General features: G+C 40.9%; 2 protein-coding genes and 1 long non-coding RNA gene across 5 annotated transcripts in view; all 3 read left to right on the top strand.

Moving 5' to 3' along the window:
* LOC121695729 overlaps positions 1-10,636 on the top strand; it is a 118,730-nt gene extending 108,094 nt beyond the window's left edge. Inside the window, exons 1-3 of one of the 2 annotated variants that reach the window (XR_006026145.1) lie at positions 9,232-9,527; positions 9,818-9,852; positions 10,117-10,636. This is a non-coding gene — a long non-coding RNA (uncharacterized LOC121695729). Of the gene's footprint in view, positions 1-9,231; positions 9,528-9,817; positions 9,853-10,116 lie in introns of those variants that run through there. The other variant, XR_006026144.1, reaches the window with a different exon arrangement.
* LOC121695063 lies at positions 2,416-7,948 on the top strand. Of its 2 annotated transcripts, none has more exons than XM_042075594.1 (10): positions 2,416-2,570; positions 2,935-3,611; positions 4,019-4,843; positions 5,062-5,361; positions 5,480-5,553; positions 5,644-5,747; positions 5,863-6,006; positions 6,900-7,031; positions 7,199-7,468; positions 7,629-7,948. In XM_042075594.1, exons 2-10 carry the CDS (start codon positions 3,013-3,015, stop codon positions 7,845-7,847), a joined length of 2,667 nt encoding a protein of 888 aa, XP_041931528.1. In that variant the 5' UTR covers positions 2,416-2,570; positions 2,935-3,012; the 3' UTR covers positions 7,848-7,948. The 2 variants fall into 2 exon arrangements, with proteins under 2 accessions (XP_041931528.1, XP_041931522.1); XM_042075588.1 differs by having other exon boundaries at positions 2,439-2,574.
* A 2,644-nt stretch (positions 10,637-13,280) lies between the features above and the next one.
* On the top strand, positions 13,281-16,570 carry LOC121695545 (nuclear factor 7, brain-like). The gene is made up of 4 exons (XM_042076508.1): positions 13,281-13,950; positions 14,639-14,734; positions 14,819-15,040; positions 16,427-16,570. Exons 1-4 carry the CDS (start codon positions 13,564-13,566, stop codon positions 16,433-16,435), a joined length of 714 nt encoding a protein of 237 aa, XP_041932442.1. The 5' UTR covers positions 13,281-13,563; the 3' UTR covers positions 16,436-16,570.
* The last annotated feature ends 1,910 nt before the right edge of the window (positions 16,571-18,480 follow it).

Genomic DNA, 18,480 nt, shown 5'->3' with positions numbered 1-18,480 from the left:
AGGCCAAGGCCAGATTCCTAAAGAAACGCAAGCACCCACACCATAGGTGTATCTAAAGTAGCTATGTACCAAAAATTACATTTTACCGTGACTCGAAGAGCTGTAAACAGTGTTGTAAGGCTGCGTGTACACATCCGCTTGGAGCTCCAGTGGAATTTTAATTTCATGACGAGAATTCTCGGTCTAACCGTTCATGTGCCATTGAAACGGCGTAAATAGGCGAGCCATCAGGCCATCACTATAACCAAAGATCCTTGATTACTAGCAAGATAGAGCAACGTAATTCGTTACTATGGGAGCAAAATGGGACAGTTCCGGTCTGCATAAGTGGGAGTGTCACCTTACGTCACTAAATAAACTTTCTCTCTTAATAAGCAATAAGAACAGATAAACATAATTGTGTTCACAATATCATTGTCTATAATCATGTATGATACCAATGAATCATTCTTTAGGACATTATATAAATAATTTAATTAGTCATGTGTACCGAGCTAGCTAGCTAGCTAACGCTAGCTTAAAACGCCATACAAGTGGATGGGAGTAGCTATGGCAATACAGATATGCGCTAACAAGTGACTAGTAGTTGAAGGACTTCGCTTAAACTTAATATACTGTTCCAAATTCGCTTGAGTATAAACTATCCACTTTAACTAATGTCAGTAATGTTATTCAGCTAGTTGTCATTTCAAAGAAATTACACTTCTCCGTTTAAAATGTTACCTTAGCTAAGAGGCTAGCTAGCATGCTAACAACTGGACAGTAACTGGCAGCAGCATGGTCTGATATTAAGTTATTTTATTACAAATCCGAACACTAAATTAAATTACACTTTTAGGCTTGACATGATCCCAAACACTTACAGATTATGACAAAATGTTCCAAAAAACCCTCAACAAATCCAGAAAGATATAATGACCAATTTATTGGTAAAATTCCACAAGTCTCCATTGACATTAGTGCAGCGAGGGTTTACTCTGGTCTGCATAAAGGGGGATTTTCCCCCCTTCCCCTTGCAATAATCGAACGCGGAAATTGTCGAACGTTTGCGCCTCTCGCTCCGCTTTAACCCTCTCTGCTATAACTCCGAGCGTGGTAAACAAAATGTGATATTTCAGGCGGTAAATGCTCCCGTTAAAGGAATTATCCGGAGTAAAATGCACTTTAGATCGATTTACGGATGATTGGGAGTACATACGTTGAGTTGACATCCAAATCATGTCATTCGGATGTGTTTTGAGAAAGTTCGATGTTACCGTTTTTAGTCAAAGCTCGTTAGCGTGGAAGTGAGAAGGGCACATTATTTTGCCACTACAAAACGCTATTTTTATACCTCTTCTACAGTTCCAAACAACATTGCACTGGTAGTGAGTAGAGGGTCCCTAAAGCCAAACCGAAGTATCCCGAGGTCTTTATGTGGTCGGATAGAGTCCAGAATGAATTTCATCAAGGCTTCGTCTCTTATCTGAATTTAACCATGGAGTTGACTTTGGAGGAAAGGTGAAGGTGATTGCTGATAGGCTGTCCCAATCAGTAGCGCCTGCACAATCCAATCACGTTTAAAAGGGAAACAACAAATTCAGGGTTTCCGAGATTTTTCTTTTTTCCTTTTTTTAGAAGAAGTAACAGGTAGGCTACTCATGGTTATGGATAGAAGTAAAGAGTACAATATTTGCCATTCAAATGTACTTGAGTAAAGTCATGAGTACTCCCCAAAAATGATACTCGAGTAAAGTACAGATCCCTCAAAACTGCACTCAAGTAGCCTACTGTACTCAAGTAAATGTAGGCTACTCCGTTACTGTCCGGCTCTGGTGAAAAGCCATTAATAAATAAATAACGTGTTTTTTTCTGACCGTGTAGGGTCGCTTTGGTTATGCGTCTGCTGAATAGGCTCCTAGTCAACTAGCGATAACTTTTAACTTTAGCCAAAAAGTTAATAGACTAAAATGATAGCATATGCCTATGAAACGTGGTGTTCTCAGACATGACAGGAGATGGGATGGGCAGTGGTTCCTGAAGAGTGGTAGGGTTTTCAGTAGCCTATAGAGTAGATTCTGAATGCCAATGAAAGTCAATGATTATGATAATGCCCTCATTAGATAAAGAAATAAAAATGATTAAAATAATAGGCCTACACTGATTCCCACATGTAAAAAATAGGCTACACACGCTAAATGAGCACATTAGAATAATTGGCGTTTGCGCCTAATTGCTTCCGAATTAGGCTAGCCTTGCGTGATATTTGACGACCGTTTTATCAAATTCGTTAAAATACAGTAAGCGTTGATTATGCTCCAGTGAAAATATGTGTAGGCTATTTATTGATGAAAGGAGACGTTCAATACAATCTGAGAAATAGACTAGGCTACTATAGGCCTAGGCTACAGATTGCGTAAAGGTTTGACGTCATAGATGGTCAACATTCGGTCGTCTTTATGATGAGGGTTCGCATAAAGTTCTACGGAAATATGCATCCGAACATTACTCTGAACCCCAGTAGAAGCGTCAAACACTGTTCAGTCTCTTTGGAAAAACCAACTGCTGAAATTTCCTGATATCCTGAATAAGTAGGTAATCAGCTTAAGTCTTACATTTTATTCGTTCATATGAATCATGCCTAAATTGTTTCTGTTGGTTTGACTACCCTGTTGCACTTAACGTGAAAAAAAAAAAGATCACAAAATCCTGGCAATAGCTAGCATCCAGGACAAGTAAACTAAGGCACTCCGGTCAGGGCCTATAATGTTCAATTATCATTTTCTTTCTCTTGACTTGAACAAATTAGCACTTGTTCATTCACAATACTGAATATTGTCATATTTGTTTGCAGTCAGTTCTTGGAAGGAAACAATTCAGATTCAGATTCTAAACTCAGATTGCAGCTCATTATGAACCCTTTTTTATTTTTAAATCTCTCCCACATTTACACAGATCCACATTGTGGATGCCATAAGGGCTCCATTCCCTGTCTGAGCACCTGAGCTGAGCCCCCAGCCAGGTCCCAGGACAATGGGGAACACAGTCAGCTGCTGCTTTCGTGCCAATCCCGGTGACCGTCAGGAGGAGGGACAGCGGCTGCAAAATGTGGGCATCAAGCATGAAGTGGCACCTCGTCGGGCAGCAGATTCTGCGGTGGAAAAGAGCATTCTCCTATATCAACAAGAGGTAGCTGCAGGACTGGTGCCAGAGGATTTGGCAGATACCACCAAGATTGTGGCCTCTAAATATCTCGATGAGGTGACTCTTAATCTTGATGTGCCCCTTGCAAAGCTTTGCACAAAGGCTGTTTTTATGGAGAAGCCTGAGACCCTGGGCTGCTCAGTCAATGTAGAGGCTCCGAATGTTTCAGTTGAAATAACAGAAACTACTCTGCCGATGACACCTGTGAGGGAGGAAGTATTTAATACCAACCTTCCAGTGGAGCATGTAATAGAGGAGGCTTCCTCGAAGATGGTAAATATCAGTCTTACTGACATTGTGCAAGCTAACAATGACAAAAATAGGACTCTAAAGGATTTTAACCTCAGAGAGGAGCTCTGCAGTGGTGACAACATGAACAGCAGCCTCCCCTCAGCTACAGCTGAAAAAGATGTACAGGCTGAGATTAGGTAAGCAGCACCTGTTGGCTGCTGATGGCACCAATAAATGCTATCAAAACACAAGTGGAATTTTGTAAAAGGTCTTTAATTCCACAGATTATTAATTCAGAGACATGCAGACACAATTTGAGTGTTAATTAATGCTCAACGTCTGTATACACTGTATATTGACAGGATGCAGGATGTATATTTATATTTCTATGAATTTCCACTTAAGCGCGTTCTATAGCCTTGTCGCTCAATAAGAATTTTCATGGTCTGCCTTATATTCAAAGGCTTAGAGAGCCATTAGTTTTGTACCTGTCAGGCCTCTTTCAGCTCTGCAATTGCTTCATAATTGCAGAAAATAATCAGTTAACCTTGGTAAGTTTATAAAACCCTTAATCACAATGCTTATCCTCTGTCTGTCTGTGCAGAGGCTCTGCTGCTAAAGGCCTGAGCTCTGAGTCTTTACTGAGTGACCTGTTGGAGGGACAAGAGACCCCAGAGAGATCCCAGATTCCCGAACAGGATAAGTTAGTAGTGGAAGCAAAGAGTGAGCCTCTCGGCTACTCTGACACGATGCCTGGATCTACACCTCTGATGACACCATCAGTGAAGAAGGCAGCATCTGCTGAACCTCAGCAGCATCTTGTGAGATCAAATTGTTCCCTTGCAGAGGAATCAGCCAGATGCATTTCTATTGGATTTGACATCGCCCATCCAGGAGACCATTCAAAAGAGGAGGCTTCCTCTGAGATGGTAAACACTACCAAAGGCTTAATGATAACATCTATGCAACCATCTACCAAGGATGAGGATGGAGTCGACTATGATGACATTATCTTGCATGGCGGTATATCGACCGAGGAGACTGTTGATGATGCAATGCTTCCCCAAGAGGACCTTGCCACCAATACACCAGCTGTAAAGCTGGAGGACCGGCTGGTTCAGAATCCCTCGGCTGAGGGCGTGGTGAATAAGGCTCCAAAGGGGTTTTCTCTGGACATGTGTGGACACCAGTCACTGCTAGACTCCTCCAAAGCCCTGGATGATGAACAGGATGTCCCTCTGCATAGCAGTGAGGATGAGCGGCTGCTCACCTCCGCCATGCTTGGCACAGGTTTCCCCTTCATAAATGCTAAGCTTGCTGAGGCTATCTCGCAGCATAGGAGTGATAGTGGTCACTCGATCAGCATGGAGGGACAGCCACCCGTTAGTGGCCTTGATCTCAACTCTGTTCCCACTGATGCTTGTGCAAGGTGAGTCAGGAAAAGTATGATTGTCTCAGTTCCATAATAGAACTGTTGTATATAATACATTGGGTTTAGTTCAAACACACAGCTTAAAGAAACATCTTAATGGGGCCTCCTCTAGCAAAGACATTTGGGAATTGCATAATTATGAGTTTATGTTGGTAGGTTTTTAATAAATTAGATTCCTTAATCTCAACATTCATTTTCTGTCTATTTATGTACAGAGGCTGTGCTGCAGCCTCTGCTGCCCAAGATGTGGTGTTTGGCCTGAGCACTAAGTCTTCACTGGGCAACCTGTTGGAGGGGCTAGATACTCCGAAGAGATCCCAGAAAAAGCAAGGCGTGAAGGCAAAGAGTGTACCCCTTACAAAGTTGCTTGCTGAACTTGCTGAACTTCAGAAGGTTGTGGTGAGCTCAACTGGTTCCACTGACGGAGGGCTGGCTGTAAATCTCCAGGATGAGAGACCTGGAAGTGCTGGCAGGTGGAGCCCAGTGTCAGATGGGAGTGAGGCTTGGTTTACTTGGTATGTCAGTTGCATAACCATTTACCATAGGAAATGAATGAGATAGTTTTGGATCAAGTCAGTCATTAAACAGCAATTAAGACATTTAACCTAGAGCATCCAACCTCTCTCCCTACAGTGGCGAAGATCTCTATTATAGTGAGGAGGAGATTGAGGAAGAGCTGGCGAGGCAAAGTGTCATGGAAATGACTGGTGAATAACTCTAAATGATTGCTGTATTGATATTCTATCATGGCATGTACATTGCCAGTAAAAAATCTCCTTGTACTCCTTTCAATACAGTTCCAGAACAGGACCGATGCAGCTTTGAGCCGCCCGTTGGCATTTTAATTCACAGCGAGAGGGAATGGAAAGAGCAGACCACCGAAAGCATAATCATTAGAAACGTATGTCGTACATATTGCATGTGTATTTTCTCTCTTGACAAGGTGAACAAGAGCACCTGCCCAGCCTGCCACTAATCTTTTTTCACTCTATCCCTCTGTGTGCACTTTCCTCCAGGGCTACGCTGTGCTCTCCCAGAGCTTTGGATTCGTCCGGCGGGTAAGGGAAGACAACTACTGTGCCCTGCGAGCCTCCCTGTACCAGACACTGATGAGCTCTGCCCAACTTCCTGACTGGCTCCAGCGGGAGAGTTTCTTATTGGTATGCCCATCTTCTCTACCCTAGGGGTTACTAGTAGGCTGTCAAAATAACTGATTAATTTCGATTAATTAATTTGAGAAAAAATAACTGATTAAAAAAAAATAACGCAGATTAATCGATTCCGTATGACCTTTGACCCCGAGCCGTTGTAGTCAGTAACCATTAGACTGTAAAATGAAGGAGAGAGAAGAAAATGTCCTAGATCATTGATTGGAACATTTACTTTTAAAAAACGGTCTGATGGTGTTGATAAAAAATAAAGTGTTGATTAAAATAAAGTCTTCTGCAATGTCTGCAACAAGGAATTTGCATATCACCGGAGTTCATCAACTCTAAAGTCGCACATAAGTGCAAAGAAATAGTGTTGACATTGAGGGGAGTGTTAATTTATTTTCATTGTGTCCCCTAGGTTATATCTGTGGCCTGAAATACCTTGTATGTGAAAAACAACTTCTTCCCAAAGCACTTTTGAATTTATTTCCTCAGCATATTAGGTCATATCATAGATTATTATGCCCATTATTAAAAAAAATAATAAAAGAGTTTTTGAACTTTAATGTCACTAATGCTGATTATTCAATGATTTATTTGAATTTAAATATTTAAAATACATTCACAGCAAAAATTATATATGCGATTAATTTAGATTAATTAATCACAGAGTATGTAATTAATTAGATTAATTTTTTTAATCGATTGATAGCCCTAGTTACTAGCTGTACATCGTTAGGAGAGATAACAGAGTCTCATTCAGAATGAACTGTCTTCCTTCTTAAACAGAAATAAAGAAATAAAAAATGTTAACTGCATCATGTTTCTATTATAGTGGAGCAGTGTTTGCTCAGGCCCTTTAACATATCAAACATTTCACTTGAATTTTGTCATTTTCCTAGATCCCTGATGAGCTTGAGACTCGTTACGGTCTGATTAAAGGCTGGTTGTTTCCTGACGTTTGCAAGCAGACAAGTGGGATCAAAGATGATGTGGATCTTATGAAACACTATCTGAGCCTTCTCCGGAAATGGGTACAACTCTCATTTGCATATTATCACAGTGGTTGGATATTGTATTACCTAAAGTAATACGTTAAACTTTGTTGACATTTCATTTTTCCATATCAGTCATTATTGTAATGCACACGTTGGGGTAACGGAGATTCTGTGTGTGTGTTGATGTTTGCGTTTCTGTATAGTGGCACGCGGCGGCAGCCTCTCCTGGGCTCGAGGGTCGCAGACGTGTGTGTGAGCAGCTCTTCCAAGGCGGAGAAGACGAGTTTGGTGTCATGGAGGCACTCAAGCTCCTGATGCTAGCCTGTGCCGTGGAATTGCACGCCGCCATGGAGAGGGGCAAAGACGTGCCAATCTTCTGCTGGCTGCTATTCTCCCGCTACACCTCCTCGTGCCCGCGCACGTTCCTGGCCAACCACCTGAGCCAGGTTGGCTTCAGTGGAGGCATGGAGCAGGTGAAAAGGCTCAGGGAGACTTTTGATGTGGTGGTTGTTGTTGTTGTTGTTGTTTTTATTGTTGTTGTTGTCCCATTGACTGCCAGATGAGAAGGTGTATCAAAGTCTGTTGTGATATAGCCTACTGTTGTTGGCTGTTGTCTTCATTTCTGTGTTATAGGTGGAGATGTGTCTCCTGGGTTACACACTGCACCACACCATCAAGGTTTACCGCCTTTACATGGCCAACATGGCGGACTTCATTATCACTCATTACCCGGATGATCACATTCAGGACTGGCCCTCTGTCTGCCTGGTAACCGAGGATGGCCGACATTATAACGTGGCAGTTGGCGAACCCGCCTGTCCTCAGGAGGACCTTTCCAGAGGACCTCACTGATTGATTGTTGACCCAAGTGACCAAGGTCCAATCATGGCCAATTCAGGATACTATTTTACACCATTCATGTTACTTCAATACATTATTTTCTCAGCATTATATTTGCGACTGTATTGTGGATTCTTTGTCTGGAAGATTTCCTTTGGAAGGTTTATGGTTTTTATGGTTACTTAGCTGATGCTTTTGTCCAAAGTGACTTACAATGCTATACAGTATGCTATATATGCTATACAAACACTTATTTTACAGAAAGTAAGTGTTTGTTCGTCAACAATGAGAAGAATGCGCAGGACTGGGGGAGGGCATATTTTGTACCGCCATGTGGTACATGTAGTTAGTATTTATTACCATGGCAATGTCACTTAAGTGTTATTCCAATAATTCCATTGTTGTTAGTATAAAAGCTCAATGAATAAATGTAAAATGTAATGCAACGAGGTAGTTTGCAGGGAGGTTTTTGACCTTCATAAGTCACAATAGTTGAGAATAGAGAGCCTATATACCATTCCCTTCAAGTTTTTTCCCCCCCAATGATTTTTACATAGTCTCTGACAACTTTTTGAGACCCGATATAACATCCTACTCCACTGTGACTTCGTTCATGACACTCCTGTTAATAGGCTAAACTATTATTTACATTTGCTCAAAGATTTCTTAAGTATAAGTCATTTTCTCTCCCTACGTTGATGTATTCCAAGCGATCTGCTTCAGGGGCGGGGACCATAGACAGTAAAAGAAATGGACGAACAGACTCCGTCGTTTTCAATGGGAGGGCACTGAGTCAAATAGAACGATTTTTCAGTTGGTCCCCCCAGTGCTGCGCAGCCTCACACTTAACTTCGTGACGTTAGCCATAGAACTGAATCTTGTAACTCATATGATAGATACACAGAAATTCTTCTCACATTTCCTTCGCCTTCAAAGTCATCAAAGTTAAACATTTATTTATGTATTATTATTAATATCATCCTCACCAAGTCGTGTTAATGTTGAAGCTACCATACATGATCATCTTCAAAAACAGTCATGCTAAAACAAAACAAAAAAGTTATAGCCTTGAAGCTATTTTCTTTCCACTTTTCCGACCTACGGTCAATCCATCGAAAACCTCTGAAATGATTACTGCCGTTTTTTTTTTTTTTAAATTAGGTTTACTTTTTTATTATTATAAGGTTGCCTCTGTGTAATGCTTTACCTTAACATACGGTCGTGTATGCTAGGTTTTGCTTACGAGTTACCGTCATAGACAGTAAGGTGGACTGAGCTTCTTATCCAAACAATACGGTGATCTCCCTACGGCGCGAAAGAGAGATTACGTCAAAGCTAGCTTCCCTCCAACCGAACAAGCTAACCATTCTTGGTTCTTTTACTGTCTATGGTCAGCACAGATTCTTTCGAACACCCGTTAAGTTAAGTTATCTGGTGATAAAGCTTTTGAATGCCAACGGTATTGTTATGTGAGGCTAGCATTGTAATTGTTATAAAAGGATAACGTTACATTGTAGTCGTATGTTAAGTGTGTTTGGATGAAGCATCTGCTAATCATACACATAGCTAACGGTATATGGACTCTACAGCCCATTATGATGTGGTGAAGTGACTGAGCTGTGGCAGAGACTGTAGCGTGTGTGCTTTACAAGAGAGAGGTCAGGGGTTCAAGACTGAGTCGATGGGTGTGAGGTGAGTATGCCTGTGGAGTGGGGTTTGTGTTGTATCTTGTCTGATCACAAGCTATGTTTAGTGGGTGTATAAGTTAGGCTACTCTCGAGTTATTATATGATCTTGATATTTGAACACATAGCTGAATTATGTTGGTACAATGACATTGGAGAATGCTGCTGTGAAGTTGAGTAGGCTCTCGCTTGGAGAACTTTAAGACCTCTGGGACTTAAGTGAGCATGCAAAGTGCTGTGGTCAGTGTCAAAATGTGACATGATTTTCACTGATTTAATTTGTCGTTCATGGCCCAGGTATGGGTAGGCCTGTCATGGGAGGCGGAAAAATGGTAAGTTGCCTTTGCTTTGTGACCTTTCAATCTGTGTATGTATTTTGATGTCATGGCTCATAGGGAACGTGTGTGTGTGTGTGTGTGTGTGGGAGGGATCATGGGGAGAAAGTGATGGTACATTTACCCCCTCACCCCCACCAAACTAAAAGAAATGTAAAAAACATAAACAAAGGGGGGAAAAACAGGTAATGTGGCAGGGAATTGTGGGGTTTGGGTGTTTAGGCCAAACATATGTGCAACTAATTCCCAGTGTGCTTCCAGGCCAGCAGGAAGGTGTGCAGCAGCCACTGGAATGACCTCTTCCACCTCCTCCACTAACAGCTCCTCATCAGCCGGCAGTGGGATGTGATCCTGAAGGCCATGTTGCAGAAGCGCCGCCACCAAAACTACACTGCACGCCTTTGCAGGATGGAGCTTCAGGCCACCAGCGGATTTGCTCACACACCTTTCCACATGCCCAAGGCCCTCTCCACAACAACGCGGGTCCGGCTATGGGCGTTGTTGTACCGCGCCTCTGCCTCGCTGTTGGGCTCCTAGATGGAGCAGTTGACATGCTTGTATTATCATAGGGGGTTGATGGAATAAAGTAGGTCTTGAAATGTCAGTGCACTCACAGGGAATATAGACATGCATTTGAAAACAACAGTATAGACTTTGCTACTATCTCAGCAGCAGAAGGCAACAACATGAGCAGCACCTACAGTAACACTGTGTGTGTGTGTGTGTGTGTATGTTGGTACAGCTGGCGCAGATCCTTCAACCATTTGAGCATTGAAACATTTGTGCTATGTGAACTGTGATTTTGTGGTTGTGATTCAACACACAACTTCATAACTACAATGGATGAAAAGTAATGGTAAAAAAACTGTATCTGTGCATTTAAAATATCATGAAATACTTGTGTGTGGTAACAGTATTCAGTTTTCAGTGTCACAGTGAAAACACATAACAAGGGCAACATTGGGCAAATGCTGCATAAAGGCATGAAAATATTCCAGTGAAATGAAGGGCAATGATAAAGTAAAATATTCATTTATATAGCGCTTTTAGAACAGAGTGAAACCCAAAGCACTTACACAACAACATGTTGTTCAACATTGTTCATATTACATATCCATATTTATTCTGCTCTTACTGTAAGGTAAGTGCTAAGATACTGCACATATTTATATTTCATTTATATTACTCTAAACCACCTTCTGCAAACCTACTGTATAGTACTGTATACTATGTTGAATCTAATCTAACCATGCCAATTTTCATAGAACATAATATACATGTATCCTAAGCCTAGGCTAGTAAGCATATGGTCTCCAATCAGTAGTTAAAACTAGGACTACAGGTTCTAAACGATCATAGGAATATTTAGTGATTGAGCCTATCCAAGATTCCAACACCATTGTTAATTGATCATTATCCAAGCCCGAACCTACTAATTAGCCTAATCAGTGAAGCATAAATCGCCAAGCGCCGGTTCGGGCATTATCCAAGCCCGAACCGGCGGTTGGCGATTTATGCTTCACTGATTAGGCTAATTAGTAGGCTACGTTCAATAGACTGTGACGTTATTATTCAAATTATTATTATGCCTATTATTATTATTAATAGCCTATATTTTTAAAAAGCATACATAGCCTAGGGCCTATTGAAATTACTGCCTATTGTTGTAATAAGTATTATTATTATTATTATTAATGATATTATAACTGCTGGGGCCAGGAAACTTCATGCAATGTAAAATGTCATTACTTTTACGTGACTTCATGCGTTCGGCTCTAACCGACATAGCCCGACATTCTCCGAACACATCTGCAACCATTGTAGTCTGAACCATGTTGGTTGAAACCAACATGGTTCAAACTAACAAAGTACTATGTAAGTACGACGGTTTTGGGAAACAGTCGTAACTTACATGTTGGTTAGTTGAACGATGCATCGTACCACGTTAGTAAAAAGCTAACCTCCGTAGTTGTACGGGAAACGCACCCCAGGGTAGGAATTTCACGGCGGCCACCCCTTGCGTTGGCCGTGAGGCCCCTTTGAAAATCAGAGGTTTACAGGCCACGGTGGCCTTGGTGCCCCCTTCTTTCAATATTCTGCTTTGCGTCCTACTAATAGCAATTTTATTTAGCCTGTGGTCTGTCAAAATAATCTTAGCATTTACAGCGCAAATTTATTTAGTCTTTTACGCAGTGGAGAAAGTGACAGCGCAAGAAAGAAATTGCGTCCAAATTCACCCATTCTCAGTTGAACTACTCGCGAAGTAGCCTATTCATCACACAGACATCACAAGTATCACATGAAAGAGCTTTTTCTCAGCTTTTAAACGATGTTAGCCGATAATTGCTGTGTTGAACGGTTCGCGAGAAAAGTAAATAATATAATTAAATTTAATCATACATTCTACTGAAGGTTTTGCGTCCCATGATCTCCCTACCCATTCATCTCGGTGGAATACTTTACGAACCCTTCTTTTAACACATGACAAACCATATATCAGAATAAACAGGAGACCTTACCGAACACAAAGGTGTAAAGCAGTCCCCTGTACAGTTAGCCGTTCCAGAGTAATCCAGTTTTGAATTTGCAGTAAAGTTCGACATACATGGATGTCTCCAAATTTGGGCTTTAAGTTTTACAATGTGTTTAAATTGTTCCACATGATTTCATAACGGGCCAAATACAAAATAAATGTTACAAATATCGCCTAGATATTGGTAAATCAGAGTACAGCTGACTAAGAATTTGTGAAAGTAGCCTTAATGATCACAAAATGCTAAGCATGCATCTAGGCTATTTGAGTTTCTTAAAGCTGAGCTGTGATTAAATTGTTCAATACATGATTTCATAACAGGCTAAATATAAAATAAATGTTATATGTAGCCTAGATAGTCAGATGATTTACAGTTCTATGTAATATGTCATGTTTTCATTTCATGTTTTTGTAATGTTTCATACAGTGATGCAGGTCTACTGCATAGGCTAAACTTTGATCATTTTTATAGCCTACTACTGTATAGTTAACTTTGGCCTTGGTGCCCTGACATGTGGCCTTTGTGCCCCCCACCAAATATGCCCAACTGAAGGCGAAGTGGCCTTGCCCCCAGAATGGTGAAATTCCAAGCCTGGATAGATCCATGATAAACATGACACTTTATAGATAGATCCTTGATAAACATATGACACACATGACATATGACAATGACAAATTCATGGCAGAAGACTTCAACATGAGAAACATAATGTAGTATGTAGTCATTTCTGTCTATGCAAAACCAAAATAGGCCTACTTGGTCAGGAATGATGGCAGGCCTGTTTTGTCCCACAGGGCAAGAGGTGAATGAACTGCAGAACTGCCAGGTGAATGAACTGCAGAACTGCCATACAAAATGATGAAGTTCTGTCCAATCTGAAAGCTTTCAAGAGTCCCTCCCACTGAGGAAGTGAACCTGAGAGACGTCTTGCCGTTCAGTTGCAGTACAGGATATGATAGTTGTTGTCAAGATAAAAAGGTATAAATTAGTGTGGTTTTGTCGCAGGTATTAGGAAGACTGGAAGCCTCTGTTGGAGAGTTGTATTGACATATCCGGATTAATTTCAGTCAGGATTGTGGTTCAGGCTGTTTCACGTTTTTAGAACAGTGAAATTGAAAGTAGATATTGCAAAACAGGCAACAGTGTAGTAGAACAACCAAAACTATTAGAGAAAATGGCCTCCATGTCGATCTCAGAAAAGGATTTATCTTGTCCTGTGTGCTGTGACATCTTCAAGGATCCAGTTCTGCTGAGCTGTAGTCACAGTGTCTGTAAAGGCTGCCTGCAGCAGTTCTGGAGAACGAAAGGGACCAGGGAGTGTCCAGTCTGCAGAACAAGATCGCTGAACGCTGAGCCCCCCCTGAACCTCCTTCTGAAGAACCTGTGTGAGAACTTCCCAAAGGGGAGAAGTCAGAAAGAACCATTCTGCAGTCTGCACCGTTCAGAACTCAAGCTCTTCTGTGAAGATGACAAACAGCTTGTGTGTTTGGTGTGTCGAGACTCTAAATTGCACAAAAACCACAACTTCAGTCCCATCAGTGAAGCAGCACTGGAGCGTAAGGTAAGATGGCCTTCTAGACATCCACTGATGCAGTTTCCTACTGTGCTTGATAATACTACTTTGTGGATTTTGTTTGTAAAACTTCCTGGAATTGACATGCTTCAGCAGTCATGTGGTTGCTGTAGTGCTCATCCCCAAACACTAGATGGCATTATTATAACACGTAATTCATCTTTCATGGTTTAAGAGACTGTGTTTGACTTTTTTAGTTACTAACTGGCAAAACCTTCGTTGACACTTAGTTTAGACAGTATTTAAATATAATAAAGCATCATTATGACTGATGCTTATCGGCTTAGCTTAGAGGTCATGTAGGGATTGTCAACGTTTTTTTTTTTTCGTCATCCGACTTCCTGAATTTTGGTCAATGATTCCCAGGACACCGAAACACGGAGGCACATGAAACTTGCTGGACCCACTAAACTTAAGGAAACATTTAGTTTGGTACATCTAGTTAATAAAACATTCATAAGCTCTAAATAAGACAAATAAGGCATTTGTACTGTCTTTTAACATTAATGAAGAGCATATAGAGTATAAGACTGTTAAATTACATCAGACTTATTATTAATGCATGTTGGGATAAACTAAAATTAAGTTTAAAAATCTCTCTATCCCTCTATCTCTCACCCAAACCAGAGTTTGATTTCAGTCCTTGAATGTTTTTATGTGGTAAACTTTATTCTAGGAAGAACTGAAAGTCAAACTGAAGCCTTTGCAGAACAAGTTGAAAAAGATGAAAGAAGCTAAAAGTGATTCTGATGACACTGCCCAAAACATCAGAGTAAGTCTGATACCTCCACAACTTACAGTGGTGCCAACAGCACAGCTAGCAACACTGACTGATGAATGATGTGTGGTGTTACAGGTCCAGGCCCAACACACAGAGAAGCAGATCAAGAACAAGTTTGAGAAGCTTCATCAGATTCTACGAGATGAAGAGGCAGCCAGGATAACTGCACTGAGGGAGGAAGAGGAGCAGAAGAGTCAGATGATGAAGGAGAAGATGAGCAGAGAGATCTCATCTCTTTCAGACACCATCAGTGCCATAGAGGAGGGGATGAGAAGCGATGATGTCTCATTCCTGCAGGTACATATAAATATCCTTTGAACTAGGTTGTCTCTAACCTTATATGTTTAATGATTTGAAATAAACCTGAAAAAAAAAAACAATCTGAATATATTAAACACTCAATTTGGCAAAGCACCTTGGAGACATGGGCATTTGGGAGAGGATGAGAAAGATTTTCCAATACAGTGTGTTGTGTTTCTCTCACTTTTCTTAGGGGCAAAAAACATGGTTTGTCTCAGGTTTATGACCAAAGTCATAGGGTGTAACGATAGTGAAACCATGGTCGTTTTAAACCATTAGCCTAGTTAGCACGCAGACCTTCTCATTAGGAATTGACAGTGGGCCTGGAAAAGGTACATTTACTTACAACTTTCAGCAGGGAATTAGCAGTGAAACTAAACTTAAATTGTTGCATTCAAATCTTACCAAATAATTTTAGAAGTGCAGCAATCTTGTAAGCGAAGGTTTTAAATGCAGTTGTTTCCAAAGAAATACACCTCCATGCCGGATTAGCGATTAGCGATGGAAATGGGCTTCAATAGCCTCTTGGCAGAGCAAGAGCAAAATTCCAAATTTGCCAAAGGTTCATATGGGTATTCCCAGGCTATAAACCATAGTTTCCATAGTTACAAAAAACATGGTTAACCATAGAAACTGAGAAGCCATGGTTATTTGGAGATCTATGGTTATTTCCCATAGTATACCATGGTTAATTTCCGTAAGGGTTCTCCTCTTCTTGCTGTTCATCATGAGACATCTGTGGGCTCCACAGACACTCAGAGCTCCAGCCTGAACTCTTTTCTGTTCAGCAGTTCAGAATGTATTTGGATTTGTTGGTCAGTTCTTGTGAAGGTCATTTCTTGTTATCATGTAAGTCTTAAACCTAATAGAGTTAGTTATCAGTCCAGTAAAGTCTAGAGTATAACAGGTCCTGAGGCTTCAGCTTCATCATCAGTGTGATCAGGGGTGCGTTTCCTTTTAGCAACTTAGTTGGTTGGCAATGGGAAATTGCACTGCAACCAACAAAGTTACTAACTTAGTTAGCAACTATGCTTTTGGGAAACGCAGGGGTGCGTTTCCCAAAAGCATAGTTGCTAACTAAGTTAGAATAGCATGTTGAGGGGTATTAATTAAATGGGTTTCATTCTCTACATAGGGACACATAACATACACTTACCCCATCTGCACACTTCTTCAGTTTTCTGGTCATTTATCTTCCAGTTTCTGAGAGCACAACTTGTTTATCTGATTATCTTTACTATACACACTTTAATGAGCCTCTGATGTGATAAAGAAGAGATAATAATAAAAATATTTATAATCATCATCATTATCTTCATCATCATCATCATCATCATCCTCATCAACTTAATGAATCATGTCTTTGTTTTTCTCTCTGTGCAGCTTCTGTGACTCTGGATCCCAACACTGCACACCCACGTCTCATTGTTTCTGAGGATCGCACCAGTGTGGCATACAGTAAGGAGAGACAGCAGCTTCCTGATAACCCAGAGAGGTTTGATCAGTGGGCCAATGTCTTGGGCTCTGAGGGCTTTAACTCAGGGACCCACTACTGGGATGTGGAGGTGGGGAATAGCAGTTATTGGGACGTGGGCTTTGCAACAGAGTCGGCTAAGAGGAAGGGGGTGATCACCAACAGGAGTGGAGTTGGCTATGTCCTCTATAAAAATGGGCAATATACCATAGTCTCAAGCCTACAGCCAACGTACTTGCTTTCAGTGAAGAAGAAACCCCAGAGGATCAGAGTTAAGCTGGACTGGGACAGAGGGAAGGTGTCCTTGTATGACCTTGATTATAACACACATCTACACACGTTCACACACACTTTCACTGAGAGAGTGTTTCCATACTTTGGTACTCAGTGTACACGTGTCCCACTAAGAATTTTACCACTGAAGGACTCTGGGAAGTTCCCCTAAACCATCTCATAGTGGAGAGGTGTGTTTGGAGTTGAACAGGTGATATGGTAACAGGTGATTTTCATTCCCTGATGGATGCTGTTTATTTCTCACCTCCTATTCTTTAAGTAGTTGGATTAGTTCATATTGTGATGGAATTAGTGATGCATTATTGTTTGTACCTTTAATATGAACCAATTAGCTAATAACTAATTAATATTGTTTGTTGATTGTTGTACTTTTGAGTAGAACATCTGTTGGGTGCTATTCAATTCTATTCCATTCCATGTGTGCATTTAACTGATGCTATTCCCATATGTATGTGTGTGCACCAGGCATCCAGGTGACAGACTTTGTGACCTTAGAATCAATATTTATTACTATGGTTCAAATAGTTTGATTTTATAGATAACACTGGCATGGTGAAACTATCTGAAATAATGAGAAGTTGCTGTAGGTTCTAGATTAAGTATTTTATGTAGATGCCAGTTAAGTGTACTGCATACTGCAAAATTATTTTCCTGGTTTTGGGAGCAGGCCGGATTTGAACCTGGGTCTGTGTGGGTACTTGGACCTGTTGCACCACAGCATCCACCACACCACGTTTGATTGAACATGATTGCCTGTGTACTGCCTGTGTACTGTCCTGCCGTATTGCTTTTACAAATGGAATACATCTGTAATTCAATAAATTTTGCTTTTGATGGATGTGTAAGGTATTTGACAGGAATTTCTTTTCCCATTCTGTCAGACACAAGATAGACATTAACTTCTATTATGTGCAGATCATCAGAGTGACACAAACAGCATTACATTGCACACATTACAGAGAGGAGACCCAGGGAAATGAAGTTTCATTGGAAATTTGTTGAAGCACAAAATGTTTCCCATCTATGAAAGTCATATTCCTCATATATTTCACTGTCACATTCTTAACTGCCATAGAGGAACAGGGGCTACCCACATGTATATACAAATAGGGCTCAACAGAACATAACATGTGTGAAATGCCAATGCCAATCTATAGACAATTTCAATCTGTTCCTAGAGGGTTTGGTTAAAACATTCAAATCCGGTTGAAACTGGTTAAAATCCAACACAGATACTTTGACATTAAAATGAATTGGACGTTGTGTTGGATGTAATGCTCAACAAAATGTTGACTATTTTTTTTTGTCCACAAGTTACCATTAGCTCAATGTTGTTTTCTGTGCCACTGGAAGGCACATGTTTGTTTACGCAGTGCAAGCACTCAGCATTATGATGCTGGATGTGGAGGTTGGGGAGGACAGAGATTTACAGGATCTTGGGAGTGCAGACAGAGTCTGGAGAGTGGAGGGGATCGGATTTCATCAGCAGCAGAGTTTGGAGAGTGTGTTATTTTAGTGGTTATAATACACAATAATATTTGATATTATTATTCAGCACTCTCCTCTTTTCAGCTAGACACTACCATCAGAGTGAAACAGAAACTCCAGAGGATCAGAGTGCAACTGGACCTGGCCCTGATAACAACACACACTTACTGTACACACTTTC

This window comes from Alosa sapidissima, chromosome 2 (genome assembly GCF_018492685.1).
Source record: "Alosa sapidissima isolate fAloSap1 chromosome 2, fAloSap1.pri, whole genome shotgun sequence".
NCBI classification, from domain to species: Eukaryota; Metazoa; Chordata; class Actinopteri; order Clupeiformes; family Clupeidae; genus Alosa; species Alosa sapidissima.
This window is presented reverse-complemented; position numbering and strand designations above follow the sequence as displayed.

Excerpts from the sequence above, each read along its gene's own strand:
- LOC121695063 (XM_042075594.1), top strand. The coding sequence starts at position 3,013 with ATGGGGAACACAGTCAGCTGCTGCTTTCGTGCCAATCCCGGTGACCGT. Across the intron at positions 4,844-5,061 it reads CCCACTGATGCTTGTGCAAG|AGGCTGTGCTGCAGCCTCTG; the intron begins GTGAGTCAGGAA and ends ATTTATGTACAG. Across the intron at positions 7,469-7,628 it reads TCAGTGGAGGCATGGAGCAG|GTGGAGATGTGTCTCCTGGG; the intron begins GTGAAAAGGCTC and ends TCTGTGTTATAG.
- LOC121695545 (XM_042076508.1), top strand. The coding sequence starts at position 13,564 with ATGGCCTCCATGTCGATCTCAGAAAAGGATTTATCTTGTCCTGTGTGC. Across the intron at positions 13,951-14,638 it reads AAGCAGCACTGGAGCGTAAG|GAAGAACTGAAAGTCAAACT; the intron begins GTAAGATGGCCT and ends ACTTTATTCTAG. Across the intron at positions 14,735-14,818 it reads ACACTGCCCAAAACATCAGA|GTCCAGGCCCAACACACAGA; the intron begins GTAAGTCTGATA and ends GTGGTGTTACAG.